Source organism: Nothobranchius furzeri, chromosome 9, assembly GCF_043380555.1.
Source record: "Nothobranchius furzeri strain GRZ-AD chromosome 9, NfurGRZ-RIMD1, whole genome shotgun sequence".
Lineage (NCBI taxonomy): Eukaryota > Metazoa > Chordata > Actinopteri > Cyprinodontiformes > Nothobranchiidae > Nothobranchius > Nothobranchius furzeri.
Window position 1 is genome coordinate 43,574,649 of NC_091749.1, and position 26,320 is coordinate 43,600,968.

General features: G+C 41.7%; 1 protein-coding gene across 2 annotated transcripts in view; it reads left to right on the forward strand.

Moving 5' to 3' along the window:
- The first annotated feature begins 6,847 nt into the window (after window positions 1-6,847).
- The window catches only part of map2k5 (mitogen-activated protein kinase kinase 5), an 83,470-nt gene continuing 63,997 nt past the window's right edge, over window positions 6,848-26,320 (forward strand). For both annotated transcript variants that reach the window (XM_054732311.2, XM_054732312.2), the window contains exons 1-4: window positions 6,848-7,164; window positions 7,414-7,462; window positions 8,162-8,229; window positions 15,655-15,724. In XM_054732311.2, coding sequence (XP_054588286.1) covers window positions 7,042-7,164; window positions 7,414-7,462; window positions 8,162-8,229; window positions 15,655-15,724 — 310 coding nt within the window. In that variant the 5' untranslated portion in view covers window positions 6,848-7,041. The remainder of the gene's footprint in view (window positions 7,165-7,413; window positions 7,463-8,161; window positions 8,230-15,654; window positions 15,725-26,320) is intronic.

A 26,320-nucleotide genomic window follows, 5' to 3' on the forward strand; every position in this document is an offset into this window, starting at 1 on the left:
CACACTCTAAACCATTTACCTCATCTTTTATCAATTATTGACGTGCTGTTCCCAGCTAAAAAGGCAACCAGACTTTCCGTTGATCTGTTTGATGAATATTTCAGTGGACAAACCGGCCATCTGACACGCTGCAACAGAGCGACGTGTGGTTGGGGAGAGGTCATGCATCTTAGCCACGATCATGTACGTATGCATGCGTGCGCATATACAGTTACCCCATTGTTGTTGTTGCTGTAAATGTTTTCAGTTACTGTTTGTTTACAGAGCTTTCACTCTGAGTTCTCATATAAATTTGTGTGTCTCTACGCTTGGAACAGAAGTTACTTTCTTGCATTTTCCTTTTGAATTTTACTTTAAACAAAAAGCCCATCGACTACACATTCAAAAATCCTCAAAAAAATCCTAAAACTGTGTGTGTGTGTGTGTGTGTGTGTGTGTGTGTGTGTGTGTGTGTGTGTGTGTGTGTGTGTGTGTGTGTGTGTGTGTGTGTGTGTGTGTGTGTGTGTGTGTGTGTGTGTGTGTGTGTGTGTGAAAAATCAAGATACAGTAAGTAAAGATAGTGAGAATATAGATAAAAAAGTAAACACAGGTGTCCAGAGAATTCTGAAGGGGAACGTAGTGTTTGTTTACATTCTGTGAGCCCGTGGGGTTGCCAAGTCTGCACCTGCATTTGTAATTTGACACCATCCACAGTGGTGCTGTTTAAGTGACCTAAGCCAGTAAAATAAGTAATTTCTTGTACTTCATCTTTTTGTTTTACTCTAATATCAGGCAAACAAGGCTAGAGGCTAACCATGAGTTAACCTTGAGCTAACAATGCTAAAAAAAAAGTGGTCTCAAAAAATGTTTGGAGCTACATTTTTAACTATTCTGTATTACAGTAAAATGTATTTATTCCAATCCAGTTCCAATCCAGTTTTATTTATAAAGCACTTTAAAAGACCCAGCACAGGAACAAAGTGCTGTACAGAAAATACATTAAAACAATTGACTAAACAGAAAACAGCAAAGATAAATAAAACACATGATACATAAAATTAAAATAGCCCTATATTAAAAAATTAAAACTTGATAAAACTTGATAAAATTGCATTGAATCAGCTAAAACAGCTAAAATAAAATAAAAAAAATAGAAACTAACATCTCACAAGGTATCAAAAGCCAGGGTAAATAGGTGGGTTTTCAGGAGTGCCTTAAAAACAGATAAGGAACTGGCCTGTCTTATCTCTAAAGGAAGTTCGTTCCACAGTTTTGGAGCTGCAACAGCAAAAGCGCGATCTCCTCTAAGTTTACGCTCAGTCCTGGGTACAATCAGGAGCAGCTGATCAGCAGACCTGAGAGAGCGTGAGGGAGTGTAAGGCTGAATCAGATCAGAGAGATAAGAGGGGGCGAGGCCATGAAGACCTTTAAAAGCAAATAAAAGAATTTTAAAATTAATCCTAAAAGAAATGGGCAGCCAGTTAAGTGAAGCTAAAACAGGGGAAATGTGCTCAAACTTTCGAGTGCCAGTTTAGACGAACTGCGGCATTTTGCACTCTCTGTAGGTGACTAATACATGATGCACTGACCCCAATGTAGAGCGCGTTACAGTAATCCAGCCGAGTGGTTACAAAGGCGTGGATCACTGTCTCAAAGTGCTGCCGTGAAAGAATTGGCTTTATTTTTGCCAGCTGCCTGAGGTGAAAGAAGCTAGATTTTACCACCGCCTTAATCTGATGTTCAAACTTCAGATCACAGTCCACTTTGACCCCCAGGTTGGTGACAGTTGGCTTAACAAACTGGGCCAAGGAATCTACAAACACATTGGGGGTCTCAGTAGGACTACCAAAAATCATCACCTCAGTCTTTTTATCATTGAATTTTAAAAAGTTCACAGACATCCAAGCCTTTATGTCGTCAAGACACTGAAGTAATGGCTGTATGAGGTTTCTGCCTGCCTTTTTTCTTTAGAGGGACATAGATCTGACAGTCGTCAGCATACAAGTGGAAGGCAATGCCATGCTTTCTCAATATAGAACCGAGAGGAAGAAGATACAAAGAGAAGAGGAGGGGGCCTAGAACTGAGCCCTGCGGGACACCACACAAGAGAGGAGCAGAGGACGACACATAGTCACCGAGACTGACACAAAATGTTCGCCCCGCCAAATAGGACCTGAACCACTCCAGAGCTGTGCCGCTAATGCCCACCCAGTGCTCTAAACGAGAGAATAAAACAGCATGATCCACAGTATCAAAAGCAGCTGTCAAATCTAAAAGCACAAGAACAACACAGTCCCCAGCATCCATTGCTAAAAATATGTCATTTAAAACTTTTAAAAGGGCTGATTCGGTGCTGTGAAAGGGTTTAAAACCAGATTGGAAAACCTCTAATACATTTTGCTTTTCCAGGAAGGCCAATATTTGGCTATAAACTACCTTTTCAAGAATTTTAGAAAGAAAAGGTAGTTTGGAGATAGGCCTGTAATTCACAAGAACCTTTGGATCAAGAGCAGGTTTTTTTTTTTTATCAAACAAATATAACACTGGTAGTGACAGACAGCAAGCCACGCACACCGGAGCCATCTTTATTATCAGCTCACAGTGTCTGACTCATCTTTTCTCATAACCTAGAATCTTCTGGTGCTGATTTATAACTGGCAACCATTGCTCAGTGCGGACTGGTTTGTTTTGATCCATGGACTGCAGTACCCACATTTGACCACAGGATGTCATTCTTGTTGTGCACCTTTAATTTTCTGTTACTGTGAATCTCTTATTTTTTTCTTATTTTATTTTATTTTTTTCACCAAATGCAAATCATCAAATTTTGTGACATTATGGATACAAAACAGTGCAAGTCAATGATGTTAATGGTAAAATAAATACTTTGGCCCACATGGTTTTGAAAGGATTTGTAAAAAAAATACTATAAGAAAAACTACTATAATAAAAATAGCTGTTACATCTTAAAAAGGAGAGCAAACCCAGTGGAACTCAGGTGAACTTGTGATGGGTTATTTATATCAGGCTTTGTTCAAATGCAGCCTCAGTGGAGAGGACACACCCCATAAATTTTCTATGGCCCCTATGAGCAGGTCAGGAAGGCACCAATATTTCCTCTTTATTAGAAGCAACTCACAGCCATAAAGGGAATCTTTGAGGTGAGTGTGAAACACTGGAAATGCCAGAGAAAGCTTGCTGCTCAGCTACCTGAGAGTTAGTCACACAATCCATTTCCCACCAGCCAACTTGTCTGTGACTTTGGAGGACTTCCTCCGAACTCCTGCAGCAGCGACTTGCAGGCTCCACACGCTTCATCACAGGTCGACTCTGAGAAGAATTTAAAAACACATAACAAATGGTTGTGAATGCTCAGACAATTGATATCGGCTGAAGCGCCATAACCCTCTACATATCCTGACCTCAATTTGAAGTGCGCGTTCTGAAGGCCCATCTGAGGGAGATGGTATCGATCTGAGCAGGGCCTCTGTCAGCACCAATAAACAATCAGCTTCAGGCTTCAAGGCCGTGGAGACACGTCTCCATTTCAGCTCCAGGGTTTGCATCTGGACACCTGAGTTGGGACGTCATGGACAGAGGGTGGGACACGATTACGAGAGATTCAGGGACAGTTTCCTCATGAATGGATTCATTAAGTACGTTCTCACATTTGAAACTTGAATTACTGTTAATGTGAAGGAGCGTGGCAGATATAAATCTAGCAAACACGTCTCAATATGTGAGAGAACAATCAATGCCTAATCAGCAGACAAATAGCGTTGCAAGATCTTCTATATCAGCATTACAGTGAGAAAAGACAGTGCTGACTTTGGCTCATTAATCAATAAACACAACAAGCCAACCAATATAGTTGACAGAGACTAATGAAACCATAACCATCTGCAGAAAAGAAGAGCGGCTGCATTTCTCAAGTATAAAAGTGGTATTCAGAATTATTGCTGCTGTGTTTATTTGCATCCCCCTCTTTGCTGAGAGAGTTAAATAAGTGTGCCTCATATATTTAGAGTCCAACAGAACTCACTTTGCTCTAAGCAGCTTGTCAATAGCAAGAAAAAAGGTAAGGAGCAAGAGGGGAGGTCTGATAAAATGCCTCTTAATTACCAGACAGTGAGTGCTGGCCTTTCTCTTTAACTTTCCCCTCCCAGCTAAGTCAGGAGTTTGATTTCTGATAATGTGGATTGCCGACTGAGCTTCATCCCGCCTGGCCCTAAAGCAGAAGGACCTAACGTCAAGCCCTGGGAGAGGATGTTTGACAAAGTGCCATATAGATCCTCTGCTTTTCATCAGAGGCCACTGCTGGTGGAGGCATTAATCAGAGTGCCTGATGGCTCGGCTTTGTTCCTGCTTTACTCTTCTGTAACAATTAGGCAAAGTCATAAATTCAGGCGTTACATGGAAATCAATGGTGTTTAACCCAGCTGTTGGTACAGGTGTAAATGATGAGATCGATGCTGTGAACTTGTAACCTTTTATGTGTAAAATGTTTGTGTTTTTGTTTGAAACTGTAGAATACAGGCAGACCTCATTGTGTCCCTTTTGAATGTTTTCCTCCCTGCTTAAAGAGACTGAAAGTTCATCCTCAGGCCAGCTAGGGGTGGAGATGGTTGTTTTGTAAACGACTGAAACCCAAGCGAAGTCGGAGGCCGGCACACCGAGGGTTTGGTTACAGGAACCACATCTCTGCCCGATCAGAACCATGTGGAGAAACAGCGAGCTTTAACAAGTTCTTATTGTTACACATGGCCCAGGTCAACAGACATGAGTATCAGACTTGGGTATCTACACTGTAAATTAACACAAGACCAGACTTCTTTTTGAAATCAATGTCTTGTTCTAAGAACAGTAATCAGAGTTGCTGCTGGATCTAATCAGCAGCAAATTTAAGTGCTTCTTTCTTTAAATTTCTATTAAATATTAACAACTAAAATCAAGTTTTTGCTTTTAGCTATTATATTATGATATACAGTATATGTTTAGTTTTAGTTAGAAATTGTTCATGCCCGAACCTAAGGAGACCTGCCAAAACTTAAACAAATCCGGAAGTGACAGAATCAGAAAGGAGCAAATTTCCATTGACTCCCATTTTGAAAACGCCAACTTCACAGCAGAATTAAACATGTTTACAGCCTGGTTAAAAAATAAAAATAAAAAATTAAGTTTAATGGGTCTGGTTTACCGTCATGACAACTCTGAGGGGGGTGATTATTTTTTGGAACTCATCCATTTAGATAATAATAATTAATGTGTGAAATCATTAATTATTAAGAGGATGTCCTTTTAATTGACAGGTAGCAGATGAGCCGTTAGCACTAGCGCTAGCTACTTGCCTCCTGCTTGTTCCAGGGAAGGATTTTCACTTTAGAAGTGGGAGGGACACGGGGGGGGGGGCGGGGGGCATGTCCCTCCTGCCCCCCCCCCCCCCCCCCCCCCCCGGGCCACCCTTCCCACCCCCCACCCCCCGCGACCCCACGTGGACAAAGCGGGCTCAGAAAATGGATGGATGGATATATCATGGACGTAATTTTTTTTTGGGGGGGGGGGGGGGGGGGGGGACAGGAGGGACATGTCTCCCCCCCCCCCCCCCCCCCCCCACCACCACCACCACCACTTTTTCCAGAGTCAAGTTTTGACCCCTGCACTTTTTACCATCCAAAAACAATATTACGCTATATTAAATTGACACTGGTTGAGCTCTGGGGCCAAGCGGAAAACAACTATTTGTGTTGAAGCCTGTTTTCCATTAAAGCATACTGTAAAGACACCCCCCCCCCCCCCCCCCCCCCCCCACTTCTAAAGTGAAAATTACATCCATGGGATGTATTATATTGTATTATGTCTGAAAATTTAAATAAAAAATGAAAGTATATCTAACAGTTGAGTAACTGTTAAAAAACACTTGCATGAATCACTTTGAAATTATGAAGACTGGAATTGTTTGAGGATTGCAGTACTCCACTTTGGACATGAGTCTTTGATCAGTCTACTTGATTTCCATCTGTTGAAGCGGGGTCTATGGAAATGTAATGAACAGCTAATACATCAATTGTTGTAGATAACGTTTGAATGGCCTTGTGTTTGGAGAAATAAAAATGACTTTTCAACAAATGGGTGAGCTTATAACTGGTAACAATAGAACAAACTGGGACCAGAATTTGTTAATTAATTCTGGCCAAATGTTACTAGTTCTGCAATTAATCTGATACATGCAGCAAAGAACACAAATAATTTAAAATGTGATATAAAACAAATAAAGTTTGAAATAAAGGCTGGTTTGCACATTAATAAAATAATGTTTGCATGTTATTCTATGAATATTTAAAGATTAGAATCCCTTGAAGATGACAGAAACACTTTTTAACTGACTCCACTCAGAGTAGTCATTCGCTCATCTATCTGCTCAGATCTAATCTCGGTTCCTCCATGCTGATAACTTTCAACGACCCATTTAAGTGTGTAAACCTTCAAAAGAAATACAACGCCTCAGTTTTATTTTTATTTGTCACTTGTTTATGCTGAAATTTACTGTGAAAATTATGCTTTTTTAATTAGTTATTGATAGAAATCTACAAAACCATTAACACACAGTTCAAATCGGAAAATCTAATTTTAACAAAGTTCTCATTGCGAAACATTCAGTAACTGTGCATGTGGGAATTGCTGAATGATTTTACAGTACAAATGTAACCCCAAACAAACAAAAACTTAAGTCCTGTCTGTGTTTGGGCTCTCAGCCAAAAGTATTTTATTTTGAAAATTCCCAAACGGATGTTGATGCGGAAACACAGCTAAGGCAGCTTCCTCTAGATTAGCTGCTTAGCTAAACACCCAATGCAACACAACAAAAATACTTTGACTCGGGGTGAACCTAGAATCATGTTTTCCGCTTAGATCACAGCTTTTAGGCTGTTAGGTAGTGACTTCCGCTCCGGCGGTGGTTCAGCTGAAGCGTCTGACATTCTGACAGCGGCTAACCCTCTGCAGGAAATTATCTCGTTAGCCTCGATTACCAGTCGAGTGGTGAGGCTTTAACTTTTCTTTTATATGCTAATTTTAAATAACAGAGAAATGGACTCCGAGGCGATAGTGATCCGTATAAAAACCCCTTTAGGGGACATGGACTCGCCTGAGTACTATCCTTCTCTCCTGAACTTCAATGACTTGCTGGTGAGTGTTTTAAATCCTGTTGCATCTCACTGTAAACACATTTAAACGTTCATGTAATTAGCGTTTTTGTCTCAACTGGTCAAACCCCAGCTAATGTGTGTACATCCTACGTATCTGTACAGTTTTAATAGTCTCTCCAACTCTAAAATAAATACATTTGTAAATAAATTCAAACTTTTTCCATCGCTTTTCCAGTGTCTTGCTGTTTATTAACGTTATTTCTTTGTTTATTCATCTATTTTGCTAAAGGATGCAATAAGAGACGTGATGCCAGAAGCCACTGTCACGGCCTTTGAGTGTAAGTTCCTGTTCTGTTGTATCAGCAGTCTGATTAATGAAGAATAACATCCTAAATTTGCTGTTGTTGTAAAGTGTTGTCTTTGTTATTTAAGGCGCTGTTATTAACACACAGATATTCACAGTAGATTCATTTGTTTTGGTTATCATGAAAGTACTTTATACCACCCAAATGAGATCTTTTTTTTATGTTTTCATTTAACAATCATGCAACTTTAGTGGGATGGTGTACCTAAGGATTTATTCAACCTGTAAAATACTATGTTGTTCATTGTAATGTAATGCATAGGTACAGTTATAATTGCTGTTATGTTTGTGTCTGTGATGAAGTGACAATAATGATCAGTTTTATTAAAACATTATTTTCCTCTGGATGGTGGTGGTGGTGTGTGAAGGTACGTACAGGTGAAGCATAAAGACGTGTCAAATGTCTTGGTTCATTTCTTATTTTGACATGTTTAAAAATTATTCATGTTTTTTAACATTTTAGAACACACACACACACACACACACACACACACACACACACACACACACACACACTAGGACTTCACACTTAATTTTATACATTTTTTGAATATTTTCAAAATTTATAAATGGGAAAAAAGTTTAGAAATTCAGTGGCTCATGATGAATTAATATCATTACACAGTCTTAACTGTTGTAACATGACTGTTTGTTTATTTGCTCATTCCCCTAGATGAAGATGAGGTGGGAGACAGGATTACTGTAAGAAGTGATGATGAGCTGAAAGCTATGTTGTCATATGTGAGTACATGGATTCAGATAATTACTTTGTTTGCTGTTGTTTTTCATTCACTGACATGTAAAAACTAACATTTTTTTCTCTACCTGTATCATGTTATTTAACACCTTCCAGAGAAACTCAGGCAGAAGAATGTATGATAAAATATTATAGTTTTTACAATTGAGATGTCATTTTTGATTAAATATAAAGTGTTTTTATGAGCATCACCTTCAACCTGTAAGTAAGATGCTTGGATTAGATCAAACCCCGTCTCCAACTGTGTGAATTCCACAATAGTACACAGCTGCAGACCCGGAGACGGCAGATTCGAGCTTGCTGCAGATTCAATCCAACATGTCCCGCTGGACAGGGATCCTTTACTTCTTGCAGACAAAATCCATTTTTAGGTTCTAAGCATTATTTAAAGTGCTGACTTGATAAGAAAGGAATCACTTCTTCACAACTGTGGAGGTTAAATTCACTACTAGCTACTTGGAGAGACTGGGCATTGGTATTTACAGTCCAGGGGAGAGAGACTACCTGGATGGGGAGGAGTGTGGAAGTGATGATGGAAAGCTGGCCCCATCCAGCCATCTGCAATAGCCTAGCTCAGTTGGGCAGAGTTGAAGGAAAGACTCGGCTGAGACAGGAGAATGAATGTGTGAAGTCATAAACTGCTGTAGTGGTGTTTTTCCATGAGGAAAAATAATATAACATGATCAGGAGCTCCAAAAAGTGGATTTAGTATCATATAGGACCTTTAATGCATTTTTACATTTCATGTTAGTTTTCCTGAATACTTTTTCATTCCAAATCTAAAAATAAAATGGTAAATGGACTGTATTTGTATAGTGCCTTCTTCAACCCCCCAAGGCGCTTCATTCACACACACATTCACGCGCTGGTAGGTGAGCTACGATATAGCCACAGCTGCCCTGAGGCGCACTGACAAAAGCGAGGCCCCCCTCCAACCACCACCAGCATGCAAGGCTGGGTAAGTGTCTTGCTGAAAGACTCAGCAGCAGCATTCTCTGGTGGGAGCTGGGATCGAACCTGCAACCTTCCGATTACTGGACAACCCGCTCAACCTCCTGAGCTCCTGCTGCCCCTGAATAATACAGAATTTTGTATGCAGAATAGATAGAACCACGTAGTCTGATTTTAAAGGCAGATTTCTGACTCTTGTGCAGTTCTGATACTGATTTAGGTTTACCTTAAAAACTATAATCAACACAAACTGTTAAAGAAAACAATTCAGATTCATGTGAAAACTTGATTCTAGAGGTAAAAACTTCCACATAGAAGATCTGTTTTTAGTTGCTTTAATTAGTTCTTAGCAATGGTAAGTTAATGAATCAGAAAAAATGTCTGATTAATTCTGCTGCTGCTTGAAAATGATGCGTTCATAGACAGAAGGAAAAAGAATCTGATTTTTGAGTGTCAGATTGGCCCATTGCTGATTAAGTTAATGTTGCTAAATACTGGCTGGTTCTAATCACCCAATCATTTTTCCTGTTTTCTTCCCTAATAGATTATGATAAATTTAATGGCAGATTTTTGTTATTCATTTCAGACAACTGGCAATAAAAAAGCAAAGTAATTAAGGATCATACGGACATATATGTTACATCAGTACATTAAATGTCATCTTCCAGCAAATTATGAACATAGTTAGGTTGACTACTCAAATCTAATTTCTGAATGTTTTAGTTCAGCAGTATAAAGATTTTAAATCAAAACAAAAAAAATGTCCATATCTAGTCTTATTAAACCAGTTGTAAACAAAAATGTGGCTGATGATCAACATTACTAATTCAGACACACAAAAAGAGGATGTACACAGTTCCAGCTTCAGCAGCACCACCTAATGCAGTGTATTTTCACATCCCACCATACTTACTGATCATGCCACGGACAGTAAGAGTAATGGCTTGTAATGAGTTTCTGTATGACGTACACTGAAAGCTAAATGAACTGTCAATTTTTATTATTTATTATTCAGTACTTAAAGTTTTGCCTCATTAAAGAAAAGCCCCCCTGGGCTGCAGAGTTGTTCAAAATCTACTTTCATCTGTGGATGTCTTTTACCCCCCATCAGCTCACAATGATGCCACTACTGCCACAGGCACAATTTACTCTCCATGTTTTTTTGTCCGTTTTTATTACTTGTGGTTGCTTTTTAATCATGTAGCACAGGATAGCAGTGTGATTAAGCAAAAAAAGGCAGATGTGGTGAAGAGAAGTCTTCTGATTCATAGAACAAAGACATTTAACCTCACAATCTTTTGTTTTTCAGGGACGTTACTGTGTGTGTGTGTGTGTGTGTGTGTGTGCGTTTGTGTGTGTGTGTATATTTATTAGGGCTGCACAATATATCGTAAATATATCGTTATCACGATGTCAGCATGCACAATATGCATATCGCAAAGAACAAATAAATATCGCAATAAATGGTGAGCTCAAATATTTGCTAAACATAATGCGTTCTGTCAATCAAACTGAAGTATTATCTTTTTTTAACAAATCAAATAGAGCTCTTCATCCATTTGGCCAAATTGGTGGGTTCTCATCGCAATATTAATCACTGTTATCGAATATCACAGGTTTTCCTTTTATCGTGCAGCCCTAATATATATATACAGTGGGGCAAAAAAGTATTTAGTCAGCCACCGATTGTGCAAGTTCTCCCACTTAAAATTATGACAGAGGTCAGTAATTTACATCATATGTACACTTCAACTGTGAGAGACAGAATGTGAAAAAAAATCCATGAATTCACATGGCAGGATTTTTAAAGAATTTATATGTAAATCAGGGTGGAAAATAAGTATTTGGTCACTTCAAACAAGGAAAATCTCTGGCTCTCACAGACCTGTAACGTCTTCTTTAAGAAGCTTTTCTGTCCTCCACTCGTTAGCTGTATTAATGGCACCTGTTTGAACTCATTATCTGTATAAAAGACACCTGTCCACAGCCTCAAACTGTCAGACTCCAAACTCTACTATGGCCAAGACCAAAGAGCTTTCGAAGGACACCAGGAAAAGAATTGTAGACCTGCACCAGACTGGGAAGAGTGAATCTACAATAGGCAAGCAGCTTGGTGTGAAAAAAATCAACTGTGGGAGCAATTATCAGAAAATGGAAGACATACAAGACCACTGATAATCGATCTGGGGCTCCACGCAAGATCTCATCCCGTGGGGTCAAAATGATCATGAGAACGGTGAGCAAGAATCCCAGAACCACACGGGGGGGACCTGGTGAATGACCTGCAGAGAGCTGGGACCACAGTAACAAAGGTCACCATCAGTAACACACTACAACGGCAGGGAATCAAATCCTGCAGTGCCAGACGTGTTCCGCTGCTGAAGCCAGTGCATGTCCAGGCCCGTCTGAAGTTTGCCAGAGAGCACATGGATGATACAGCAGAGGACTGCAAAACTTCCTCAGAGCTGACGCTGATGGTGGCGTCACTTCCTACTCCATTTATCCACGGGCAGCTGAGGACGTTGTCGCCCTCTGCTGCCCGCTCTCCCATCTCCGATGATGCAGTCCCTTGCACGATCCAATGAGTAAACTCCATCGTCTCTGTTCATGGTCCCACATCCACATCTCCTTATCTCGATTGCTTCTTTTATCCATCTTTGGTATTTCTGTTGTTCGGTGTTTATGATCCTTGTGTTGTCCCAGTCCATTACATGGTTTTCTCTTGTGCAGTGATCTGTTACGGCTGACTTCTTTACTGTGCTTTCTGCTTCTTGTTTCGCTGCATAAATGTAGAGTTGTTTACGAAATCCCATGTAAACTCTGCAATAAAACATACATAGGAAAAACCGGACGCCAACTCAACACACGAACAATAGAACATAGAAAGGAGTGCGAGAAAGAAGCAAGTCAAAGACACACAAGAGCAGCAAAACACGAAGCAGAAAGCACAATAAAGAAGTCAGTCGTAACAGATCACTGCACAAGAGAAAACCATGTAATGGACTGGGACAACAAAAGGATAATAAACACTGAACAACAGAAATACCAAAGATGGATAAAAGAAGCTATCGAGATAAGGAGACGTGGATGTGGGACCATGAACAGAGACAATGGAGCTTACTCATTGGATCGTGCATGGGACTGCATCATCGGAGAGGGGAGAGCGGTCAGCAGAGGGCGATAACATCCTCTGCTGCTAGCGGATAAAGGGAGTAGGAAGTGACGTCATCATCAGCGTCAGCTCTGAGGAAGTTTGCAGATGCAAACGAAACTGTCAGCAAGGTAAAGAGAAACCTTTCCTGTGTTTTAAAAAAGAACCAAAAATGAGATTAGGGCTTTTCTTTGTTAGGTGAATATAAAAGGGCATTACTTGTCAGCTGGACACCTCTTAAATTAATCATTAGACTCACCTATGGTGGAATGCCTCGTAATACAAATTTTGTTGTCTTAAATGTAGCTTTTTTTCCTCATTTTTGCAACTTGGGCTTGAATGGATTTGTCAAGAAAATCACATTTTTGTGTGTGAAAATTAAATTTTATTAGCAATCAATGGTCCACTTTTTGGGGTAATATTTTGTAGTATGGTATCTCACACACACACACACACACACACACACACACACACACACACACACACACACACACACACACACACACACACACACACACACACACACACACACACACTCTTGCGCTTCTGAGATAATTACTGTCACAGTCATTTGATCAAACGATTATGTATATATGTAGTTCTGTGTGTGGCCCACGATAACGGTATTGTTTCAGTAATTACACAAAGTATGCTGAGTAATTGGAGCGGGCAGCCTCTAATGTTGTTCGTTTGGCGTTTCTGTTTACAATGCTCGTCAGAATAAACGGAGAATCTGTTCATCTCCAAAGACGAACAGTGTCACGGCAATCCCTCAACATTAATGCGCACAAATTAGAAGAGATCTGGTAAAGTACAGGTGTGTCAAATAATTGTATATATCCCTGTGCTGAACTAGCAGCCATCCCACAGCTCGTTAGCTTTTTCAAACGGATCTGGAAGTTTGGCTCTAAACTCTGTTAGCTTTGAGATGTTTTTGTTTTTGAGTTCATCTGCACAAAGATGTGTTAGATGATCTAAAGTAGTAATATCTAAATCCCTAGGTTTCATTTTATTAGCTGAAATCACAGAGAAACAGGTCTGGATAGCAGCTGGGGAGGCTCTTTTTACCCTCCAGCATTGTGTGGATGTGTGCTATTACCCAGATGAAAACAGTAACATTCAAGGGGTCTATAGTAAATAATTAATAGAAAAACAAACTATTGCATTTGTCAGATGTTGCAGCAGTCCTTTTACTCTTTCAGAAACCATGTGCACAGTGAATTTTTACTTTTTAAACACTTTTATTATCTTTATCATACAGCTGATTTGATGCATTGTCCACTAAATGTGTGTTAAAGGTTTACTGTGTAGCCAACACTGTTTTTTTAGATGATGTGACATGTGTGAAGTGCATGCTAATGCATGGTCCTGACCTCCAGCATGTTCTACCAAGCATAAATATTTAGTATTCACACTGCACTTCTTTGCCCACAAATTTAAAAACTCATTTGTTCATGGTTTTTTGGCAAATGAATTCAGGAGCGCTGTAATGGCTTTCCACTCATGGGACAGCCAAGTGTACAAAAAGCTGCTGATCACCTGGAAAATACTCAACTCCCTAGAATATAATTTACACCAGTCAGGTTCATGTACTTTAAATGCATTTTATTTCTGTTTGTGGTTGTTTGCTGTGGTTGCCACTTGGCCCCTGCACAACCCCCGGTGGATTTAGGCTTCAGCGTTATTAATTCCAGGTGAGCAGACAGCCATTATGTGAAATTAATAGGAATTAAGGGAAACAGCATGTTAGGTCAGAGGGGAGATCATTTGTTTAGTCTGTCACCTTGTCTGTGCAGGTGTTTTTCCCTGTTTTATAATTATTTTCAGGTATTCTGTTACCGCACGGTCTAACCCCCCCCCCCCCCCTTTTTTTTTCAAATTTCTCTTAAACATTTTCTGGAAATAAAAGCACACTCTCATTTGCTTAACAAAATTAATGCTCAAATTCACAATTTCATTAACACAAGTATGCTGAGGGCATTTATTCAGAAAATTTCCTCCATTACTGAAAGCATTGATTGCTACTTGCTCCCATGGGACCAACAACACTTCCGGGTATCTCTAATCATTGTTCGACATCTTGGAAGACAGACATCCCTGCTCAAAGTTAAAGACCAGTCTTTGTCAGGTGCTAAAAAACATGTGACCTCATCTCTTCCTCACCCAGCTCCCCCTGGAGGTAGTGGGTTTTATTCCACCGTTTTTACTCCCCATTTCCCCTTACTCTGCTAATGATGATGAGATCCACACTTCTCTCACGTGTCCCTTAAGGCTGAGCAACGCTATTTGAGTTTGGACACTGTTTAGTTATTGGCCAACAATGGAGAATGTCTATTAATAACACACCTACTACAGATTAGGTGGTAATTGCAGCTTTAATCAATAAGCTAGCTGAGCGGAAAATTAAAGGTACACGAAGCCCGATCCCCTCCCACAACCTCAACACACGGAGCACGTTTTCTTGTTTTTTGGGGGGTATTAGGCCCATTGTTCAGATGTGGCCTAGTGAAAGTGCCGGAGGGTGAAAGCAGAGGGCTAGGAGCGAGGAGGGGAACTGACAGTGATAAATAGGCCTTTTAATAACAGCTGTGCCACTTGGGTAGCCATTCTGATCCATTCCCATCCAAGCCGGTCCCATCGTCCTCCCTCCCTCCTTCACAATGAGAGAGCAAATTTACATATCGCTGTGGTGATTGTGTAGCTCACACTGGACAGAAAATTAAGCACAATGAACTCATGTAGGTATTTACTGCTTTAAAGTGCCTCGAGTTTGTTGTATTCTTTAAGAACCTTTTTTCTTTGTTTTTAATCTTTCTAAAGTAGATGGAACAGAAAAACTCCCGTAACCACACGCTCTCACATGCACAGAAGCTCACAGTTTAACAGATGGTTTGTTTAACTGAAACATCCATTATGGCTTTGCCTTGGCAAGCAGCTGAAAGGCTCCGGAGTGTGTGTCCCTGTGTTAGTCCTGTAGGGTATGAGTGTTTGGTGAGCTGCTGACCTGGAGGAGAACAGGGTTAATGCTACAGTCCCTTAGAACAAGCCCACGGGGCATTGGCCCTGTTCGGCAACAGATTTCAGCACAGCAGGCTCACGTTTTTCAGAGTACTGTGGACTCATTCTAACCTTAGTGGAAAAACTGCATTTGTGCTTGTGAAGAGAATATTCCAATCAAATGTTTACAAAGGAGTGTCTGTCAAACACTGTATAGATTTTAGACTTATTTCTTTGTGAAAGAACGTTAATAGTTCTGCTCCTGTTTCTGTATTACTCACCTCAACTATGTTGTGATTCTCTTCTTTAGTACTGCAACACAATGAATGAACAACGCATGAATGGAATGCTGCCAGACCCGCTACAGATTTTTCCAAGAGGTATAGTGTTTGAACTTTTAATAACAATCGTGTTGTAGGATGATTTGAATGTATAAAAAAATGTATATTCGTAAAAATTTTTAAATGTGGGGATCTAATTCATTCATTCATTCATTTTTTAAATCACTAATTCCTGAATAGGGTCGCAGGGATCTGGTGCCTAAACCCAGCAGTCATTAGGTGAACTGCAGGGGACACCATTAACAAGCCACTAGTCCATCATGGAGACATGAACTCTCTCACACTTAGAGACAGTTCAGAGTCTCCAGTTCTTCTGAACATTCATGTTTTGGCCTGTTGGAGGAAACCAGAGTACCCGTGGAAAGCCCACGCAGGCTTTGGAGGGGTGTGCTTCAGCCCTGTCTACACGTCTTCTGGTATCTCTCAAAACGAAGATGTTTTCTAGGAAATCAGACGTCGGTACGTCACATATATGATGTCACCACAGAATCTCTTCTCCCCTAGCATAGCTGCTACTTACCAAATGGCCAGATTTATGGTGGTTCTTCCCTCCTGAAGGAAAGATTTGAAGTTTGCTAAACTTACTGCTATTTCCTCTCTGTTTTTCTCCGTGTCTGGTTTGATTACGTCAATTTAGTGAAGCACATTTGTAGTCCTGAACTTATTTTCACACAAAACCTAAAACAACGTTTCCCCCCATTAAAAAATAAGCGCTTTCTTGGTATCAAAATGTACCTTTACAATTCGCGGACATCATATTGAAATCCATGGAAACGGGATTAGAAAATATCATATTTACAGTCAGGTCCATAAATATTGGGACATCGACACAATTTTAACATTTTTGGCTCTATACACCACCACAATGGATATCAAACGAAATGAACAAGATGTGCTTTAACTGCAGACTGTCAGATTTTATTTGAGGGTATTTACATGCAAATCAGGTGAACGGTGTAGGAATTACAACAGTTTGCATATGTGCCTCCCACTTGTTAAGGGACCAAAATTAATGGGACAGAATAAGAACCATAAATCAAACTTATACATTTCAATACTTAGTTGCTAATCCTTTGCTGTCAATTACAGCCTGAAGTCTGGAACAGATAGACATAACCAGACGTTGGGTTTCATCCCTGGTGATGCTCTGCCAGGCCTCTATTGAAACAGTCTTCAGTTCCTGCCTGTTCCTGGGGCATTTTCCCTTCAGTTTTGTCTTCAGCAAGTGCAATGAATGGTCAGTTGGATTCAGGTCAGGTGATTGACTTGGCCATTGCAAAACAGTCCACTTCTTTCCCTTCAAAATCTCTTTGGTTGCTTTTGCAGTATGCTTTGGGTCATTGTCCATCAGCACTGTGAAGCGCCGTCCAATGAGTTCTGAGGCATTTGGCTGAATATGAGCAGATAATATTGCCCGAAACACTTCAGAATTCATCGTGCTGCTTTTGTCAGCAGTCACATCATCAATAAATACAAGAGAACCAGTTCCACTGGCAGCCATACATGCCCACGCCATGACACTTCCAGCACCATGCTTCACTGATGAGGTGGTATGCTTAGGATCATGAGCAGTTCCTTTCCGTCTCCATATTCTTCTCTTCCCATCACTCTGGTACAAGTTGATCTTGGTCTCATCTGTCCAAAGGATGTTGTTCCAGAACTGTGAAGGCTTTTTTTAGATGCTGTTTGGCAAACTCTAATCTGGCCTTCCTGTTTTTGGGGCTCACCAATGGTTTACATCCTGTGGTGAACCCACTGTATTCACACTGGTGGAGTCTTCTCTTGATTGACTTTCCACAAAAATAAACAATAATGAACAAGAGTCTGCTTCTAGACCTGCAGAAAAAGACAAGAATAAAAAGCAAAAGAGCAAAAAAAGGGGACACAACAACAATACAACAAGATCAAGCTATCACTCCGTCAACTTGATGAAGAAATATATCATCAACATTGTTTAACTGAACAATCACACGATAATAAATCACAGTGCATTAAGTGCCCACCATAGTCTTAAGACCTGTGTTTAATGTGCCCAAGTCCATACTTTTGAGAGCACCTGTGTGTGTACACGCGCTTGTTTATGTAAGGTTTCTCTATAGGAGCGTCCAATAGAGAGTGTGAGGGGCCACAGATTTGCCCCCCAAAGATGTGTAGGAGATCCCACCAGGCAGCCACCGGGATTGATCAGGCAGACGCCAAAAATCTTAAACTCCCTGACCCGGGAGCCACGAACAATCAGGCAGACCAAGACACCACACCCCACACCAGGTGTGGCAGGGGGAGGGGGGACGAAGATCTATATCATCAAAAGAAGTCCCAGGAGAGGGTAGGAGTCAAAGGCCCCACCTGACATATACAGTCATTTACAAACACAGTCACACACTCCCTCCCTCATGCTCACACATGCACATACAACCCAGTCTTCTACTGTCCACTCTTTTAGCTCCAAGGCGATGTACCCGGTGAAAGGTGATGTTTTTTACCGTTTCTTCGGGTTTCTTAATTTGGGCCTGGAGAAAGTTTTTTATTCCAATCCAATCCAATCCAATTTTATTTATAAAGCGCATTCACAAGGCATTACAACCAAACAAGGCGCTGTACACTAAAAATGTTTGTTAATTAAACAGGCGTTATACAAACATGTTGAACACAGATAAAAGATAAAAAGGAAATACAACAAAATTCCCAAAAATAACAGCTAAAAATCAATAAGACACAGGGTGAATAAAAAATTAGAAAAACATTTTAAAAAAGAACCGAAAGAACGGAAGTCGATTAATTGTGGAGTCCATTTTTAAACAGTGCAGATGTAAGTGAGGTTCATAATTATGTGGTATAAGCTAGGTTGAAGTAGTGAGTTTTCAGGCGTGATTTAAAAATGCTAGCTGTTGGTGCTTGCCTCACTAGCAGTGGTAATGTGTTCCACAGCTTATTGTTTGCTCGCAGTTCTCCGCCCCTCCCGCCTGCTCCGGCAGGCCTGCGAAAACTACGGACCTGAAGATCCAAAACCGTCTCCTTCAGAATCTTGTTGTCCAGGGTGATCCGCGTCATTCCCTCTTCCAGGGAAGAAACGGACTCCCGCAGCGACGCGTTCTCAGCGGCTAGCCGCTCCACCTGCTCATGGCTGAACTCCAGAGACTGACGGAGGTTCTGAAACTCCTGGTGTAGAACCTCAAGCAGATGAAGTCGCCCCTCAAATCCCAGAAGCCGTTTATCTATGGAATCTAATAATTCTAATATGTCCTTACGGGGAGATGAGGCCTCAGGCGAGTCCTGAGGACCGCTCCTCTTGGTCCCAGGTGTTTCGGGCTCAGCTGCTGAGTTCTTCGGACCATAACGAAAGACTCAAAAACTCTGTCAATATAGTTTTGTAAACTTTCTAAATTTTCTTCACTTACCTCCAGGTTGAGTGAGTTATAATTACCAGATTATTTTTTGCGTTGTCAGTAGATAAATTTGGCAAAAATGCGTCTTAATTGTGGATGTTTGTTAACGGGCTGCCATCTGCTTCAAATGCTGCCGTGTATCCGGTGCTCGGCCATCAGCGTCAGCGCATGCTCACCTCTGTCCCTTTGGATCTCATCTTGACAGTTGACAGCAACAGATTCCAAATGCAAATAGAACACTTGAAATGAACTCTGGACCTTTTATCTGCTCCTTGTAATTGGGACAATGAGGGAATAACACACACCTGGCCATGGAACAGCTGAGAAGCCAATTGTCCCATTACTTTTGGTCCCTTAACAAGTGGGAGGCACATATGCAAACTGTTGTGATTCCTACACCGTTCACCTGATTTGGATGTAAACACCCTCAAATAAAAGCTGACAGTCTGCAGTTAAAGCACATCTTGTTCGTTTCATTTGATATCCATTGTGGTAGTGTATAGAGCCAAAAATGTTAGCATTGTGTCGATGTCCCAATATTTGTGGACCTGACTGTAGTCGCATTGACTTTTATTCATTTTTTCATTCTTCCATGGACTCATGGTCCGGCAGTGGGCGTGACTTAGGCTCCCTATACAAGTGTGGGTCATTTATCGTTTATCCTTCTAGCTGCGAGGCAACAGTACCACTATGCAGCCCACATCAAAGACTTTCTAATTTGTTTAAATAAGATGCAATGCGATAATTGTAAAAACATATTCTGTCTAGAATGTAAGCCTTGTCACTTATTTTCCAAAACATTTTTTTTTGTTGTTTCTTAAAACAATCTTTTGTAAACACAGCACTATTCCTCAAAATGTAGTATACTAGAACAATAAAAATGACCCATACTGTGACTGCCATGTCTTTTTGTGGTGCTGTAACCTTACCATGAAAAAACACTCGCAGTGACTGACTGGCTGTATTAGCCCAACATCAGGTCAGACATTTACTATTCTTATCAGGATTCACTGGGTTTGATCACGTCAGGATTAAACAGCTGCTAAATCCGTTTTGTAGATGATAAGATCACCTGTCCATCACCACCTTACACCCCATCACCTCTTCTTTTTAGTTCTTTCTTCTTTTTTTAACCTATATCTGTATTTTCCCTTCCTTTTTACCTGCTTCTGTACCTTTACACCTGTATGGCACAACCACACAACTTTCCAACACTGCGTCAGACTCGACACGCACACACACGCACACACACACACACGCATACATACACACACGCGCACACACACACACACACACACACACACACACACACACACACACACACACACACACACACACACACACACACATATATGTATATTAAATTCACAGCACAATATCATAATTTATGCGTCAAATAATACAACCACAAACACTGTTGGATCTTTATTATTATTATTATTATTATTATTATTATTTATTATTTACTTTTCTGTTATTTATTAACATACTATTTATGCATTTATATACTTATTCCATCTTATTCACATGAAGGCGTCATATTTTAGCTACTCACACACACATCTATGGGTGCACTAAGGTTTGTCTCATGGAACGTACATGGGGTTGGCTCTAGAGAGAAGAGATTAAAAATTTTTGATCAGTTAAAGAGAGTGCAAGCAGACGTAATATTGTTACAAGAGACTCATAGATCTGCCACATCCGCAGATGAACTTAAAACACCTGAGTTTCCCAGCATGTTCTCTGCCTGCTATAACTCTAGGCAAAGAGGTGTAGCTATTTTAATACACAAAAACATCAATTTCACAGTATTGGACACAGTTTCTGATCCAGAGGGTAGATTTATAATGTTAAAAATATCTATACAGAACCAACGCTTATGTATCGTCAGCATATACTGTCCAAATATTGATGACCCTCCATTCTTTCATAATTTTTTCTCTGTACTCTCCGAACACTTGGACTGTCCACTTATACTAGGAGGTGATTTTAATTTTTGGATGAATTCCTTAACAGACAGGCTCAGTACAGCTGGGACTCAGCGCAATTGGCAATCCACTAATATAGTTAAACAGTACATGAGTGATTATGGGCTTTGTGATGCATGGCGATCTCTTCATCCTAACCGTAGAGAGTATACTTTTTTTTCGCACATCCATCACTCACTCACGTTTGGATTATTTTCTAGTCAGCAGCTCATTGTTGGCTGAAATTTCAGACACTGTGATACACCCCATAGTTGTCAGCGACCATGCTCCGGTTTCTTTAACTCTGGTAAATAAAAAGACAATCCCACTAAGCAAAAACTGGAGGTTTAATACATCAATGCTTAAAGACGAAGGTTTTATTGATTTTTTTAAAAAGGAGTGGGCTTTATATTTAGAACATAATGACCTGCCTGGAACATCAGCACCTATTCTTTGGGAGGCAGGAAAGGCAGTGATGAGAGGTAAAATAATCTCTTTCTCATCACATAGGAAATAACTTTAAACAAACATATTCAGGAGTTAGAGGAAATCATCAAGTCTTTAGAGGCATCCACAGAAGAAGAGTCAATGAGCAAATTACGTAAAGCTAAATTAGAACTTCATGGAATTATTGACAAAAAGACACAATTTTTAGCACAAAGACTACGAATAGAAAACTTCGAACATAGTAATAAATCAGGTAAATTCTTAGCTAGCCAATTAGAAATAAATAAAGAGAAAACTACCATATCTGCTGTTAAAGACTCAACCGGGAATATAGTTAATGACCCTGAAAGAATAAACAACACCTTAAGAGACTTTTACCAAACGTTGTACTCACCACAGATAAACCCATCAGATCATGAGATCAATGAGTTCCTTGACAGGATAACACTTCCTAAATTATCAGACAGCCAAGTTACAGTCCTGGGCTCGCCACTAACATCAGCGGAGCTCCAGGAAGCCCTTAAATCCATGACTAATAGGAAAGCTCCAGGTCCAGACGGGTTGCCAGTAGAATTCTACAAAGAATTCTGGATCATTCTGGCTCCAACATTTTTCAGAATGGTGAGGGAAATCGAAGAGAGCGGCAGATTACAGCCGAACATGAATTCAGCCAATATTAGTCTCTTGTTAAAACCAGGCAAAGACCCAGCATTTCCAACCAGCTATCGCCCAATTTCTCTTATTAATGTTGATTTCAAAATAATTTGTAAAGCCCTGGCCAAAAGATTAGAGAAGGTAACCCCCTTTATAATACACCCTGACCAAACTGGTTTCATTAAAGGTAGACAGTCATCCACAAACTCACGTAGATTACTTAATTTGATAGATTTCTCTTACAGTAGAAACATAGAAACTAGTATATTATCTCTAGATGCAGAAAAAAGCTTTTGATAGAGTTAACTGGAAGTTCTTATTTGCAACTTTACATAAGTTTGGCTTTGGGAACTTCTTCATAAACTGGCTACAAACATTATACAGTTCACCAACAGCACGTGTCAGGACGAACGACCAAATATCAGCTAGCTTCTGTCTTCAGAGGGGGACCAGGCAGGGATGCCCACTCTCCCCCTCACTATTTGCTATCTTTATCGAACCACTAGCAGCAGCAATTAGGCAAACAACAGACATTAAAGGGATAAAGTGTAAGAAAATAGAACATAAGATCAGTCTTTATGCAGATGATGTTTTACTCTTTCTCCAGAATTCTCAATCCTCTCTCTCCCAAGCAATAGAACTGATAAACTCTTTTTCAAAAGTTTCAGATTACTCTATAAACTGGTTAAAATCCACAGTTCTACCAATTAATTTCTCATTTGTCAGTTTGCTTAATATACAATTGGAGTCAGGGAATATCACATACCTGGGAATTAATATCTCTCCCAAGTTAGCAGATCTAACCAAACTAAACTACATCCCACTTTTAAGGAAAGTGGAAGATGATCTTGCAAGATGGAAATCCTTACCAATATCACTCATGGGGAGAGTTGCTACAATTAAAATGATGGTCTTACCCAGAATAAATTACTTATTCTCGATGATCCCAAACAAGCCACCAGCTGACTGGTTTAAATCTCTGGACTCCTCAATTACTAAATTCCTTTGGCAGGATAAACCTCCACGAATTAGCTTAAAAATGCTTCAGAAGACCAAAGACAGAGGAGGACTGGATTTACCCAACTTTTATTATTATTTCTTAGCCAACAGGCTGCAATATATACCAAGATGGTTGCAAGATAACCCATTAGACGAGTCCTGGTTAGATATAGAACAGACACTTTGCAATACGATAGAGCTTTCAGACTTACCATTTATTAGCTCAAGCATAAGAAAACATGAAAGCTTTAAAAGTATTAGTTTCAGCACTTCTCTGACAGCATGGTGGGAGTATCTTAAAATGACAGAGTCTTCACTAGTGCCATGCAGACGCACACCTATCTGGAACAATCCTGACATTTTGCAAAACAACAAAATGATGAACCTTCCGGACTGGAAAAATAAAGGAGTCCTATACCTGGAACACATATATGAAGGATTGGACTTCATCCCATTTAATCAAATAGTCTTCCAATTTGGAATGGATAAGAATAGCTTTTTAGAATATCACCAAATTAAATCTGTAGTCAAACAAAAATTTAAGCTCAATAAAATAGAATTACAAACACCACCAAGGGTATTAGACTTTTATAATCTCAAACCCCCCAAACTACTGTCTAAAGTATATAAGACACTGTCCAAAATAGACGATAAAATTGCAATCCCTATTGAAAAATGGGAGGTGGATCTATCAGTTAGCTTTGACCAGGGCTTCTGGTCCCAAACTTGTTTAAAAACTTTTAAAATGATCAGACACCCCAATTTACAAATAATTCAGTACAAAATTCTACACAGAGTACACTATACAGGTCATCGGATGTTCAAGATGGGGTTTGTGTCGTCTGACACCTGTACACACTGCACAAACAACATTCCTGACAATTACATTCATGCACTGTGGTCCTGCCCACCTGTCCAGGAATTTTTGGGTAGAGTATGTGAGGATCTGTCAAAATGTCTGAAATGTCATATCCCAACTTCCCCCTCTCTTTGTTTACTGGGACAGCTGCACGATGTCCCGATTGCAACATCTTTGGTTCACGTGGTTCTGACTGCCATGTGCATCGCTAAGAAAACTATCCTCTTGAATTGGAAAAATAGAGAAACTCTCTGCATCAACCAGTATAGAAATCTTTTGTTAGATCATATTGCACTTGATATAGCCTCTGCTTCCACTTCAGATGAATCTCTCTGGGCTCCTTTGATCGGTTCCATCACATAGCGAGGGTGGGGGGCCATTGATGTTGTCCTGCGGGATGGTGTGGGTGGGGGGGTGTGGGGTCTGAGTTTGGAGTATCCGGATGTTCCCTGGAGGTGGGTTCACTGGGGGTGTCTGGGACTGGGGGGCTGTTGCCCCCCTCTGGAGGTGCTTGGGTTGCCTCGGGGGGTGGACTGCTGGCGGTTGTGAGTGGGGCCCCTTGGGGATCTTGGCGGCAGCCATGGGTCACTGCCTGGCGGCTGCAATACCCCTAGGCGGGTCTGGGTGGGGGCCTGGGGGCTCGGGGTTTGGGGGTGGCCGGCCCCGTGTGGGGATCTGGGCGGGGCCTTGGGGGTCGGGTCCTGACATGTATGCTGCCAGGAAGAAGGCAGGAACACTCAGCAGTGCCTGGCCCGGGTTCGGGGGCATCAGGTAGACCTTGGCTCCTCTGCCGTTCCATCACAGGGGAGGGGGAGGTCCAGGACGGGGAGGACCAAACCTTACCTGGATGTCCCATGTCTTATATATTCTGGAAGTTGTGCAAATGCAGGGGTGGGCATAGATATTCTGCTGGGATGGGGCTGGGTTGGTGCCCTCGGACTCCGTGAGGCTCTGTAATGCTGCTGCTTTGGGCCCTGGCAGGATGGGCTGGGGTCTCCATGCCCTGGGTGGCAGTTTGACAACAGAGGTGCCTATTGGGGCCAGTAGGGGAGCTGGCTCCCTGGAGGGCTAAGCCCAACCAGCCATTCCTCCCCATCCCCGCATGTTTCTCTCCTCCTGCTCACTCACATCATCACACAAACATACGCATAGGACCTTGGGGGGTGGGCAAGTCAGGGAGTGCGGGTATGGACCCCATTTCCGCATTCCTGTGGCAACCTGCCCCCCAATTTTATTTGCACCTTATACACTTCCACTGACGACATTCCACACAAACACACACTTAGGGCCTTGGGAGTGAGCACATTCAACGGCATTTGGCAGGGGGATATTTCAGCCTCCTCCCGAGTGCCGGTGCCCACTTCCAATTTTAAACCGCACTTAGACGCTGATGGCTGAGGGTGTAAGTGGGGTGGTGCGGTGGCATCAGCTGGCATATGCCGGATGATGCCCGCACTGCCCACTCACCACAGCCATGGAATACACCTCATGATCACACAACACTATATTGGAGCAGGTGGAGGGAGACTAGGAGTCTTAGCCACCTCTGTTGTTGCTAGGCTTCCTGGGGCTGGAGGCTAGGAGGGAGATCTGGCCGTCTGGTTGGGGTCTGGGGTGGTGGGTTGCTGTGCTCAGCGTTGGGCGGGGGAGCCTGCTCATCAGCACCCCAGCAGAAAGGGTCAAACTCTGGTTACCGGTGATGGTTGTACCCCATGTGCAGCAGTACCGGGACCAGAGTTAATAGGGTGTGTATGGGGAGCATGAGTGGGTGTCCGGCGTGCATTTTTGTAAGTCTTGGGTTGTATGTGCATGTGTGAGCATGAGGGAGGGAGTGTGTGACTGTGTTTGTGTATGACTGTATATGTCAGGTGGGGCCTTTGGGTCCTCCCCTCTCCTGGAACTTCTCTTGATGATATAGATCTTTGTCCCCCCTCCCCCTGCCACACCTGGTGTGGGGGCTTGTGCCATGGTCTGCCTGAGTGTTCGTGGCAACCGGGTCTGGGGGTTTAAGATTTTGGCATCTGCCTGATAGATCCCGGTGGCTGCCTGGTGGGGTCTGGGTCCCTGGGCTCTGCTGGGTCCCCGGCGGGGGTGGTCACCCCTGGGTCCCGGGTCGCTGGGTCCCGGGCTCGGCCGGCTAGGGGGTGGGAGGCTGCGGGCGGGCCTGTGGGCTTGCAGCTGATATCTCCAGGGACTCTGCCGGCTGCTGGTTGTGGCCCCCCGGGGCGATCCTCTGTGCCTCTCGAGGGGGGCGGGGGCCTTTCTGGTTGCAGTCTCCTTGGGGTTCCTGCATTCTGGGGCAACGCCTGGATCTCTGGGACTT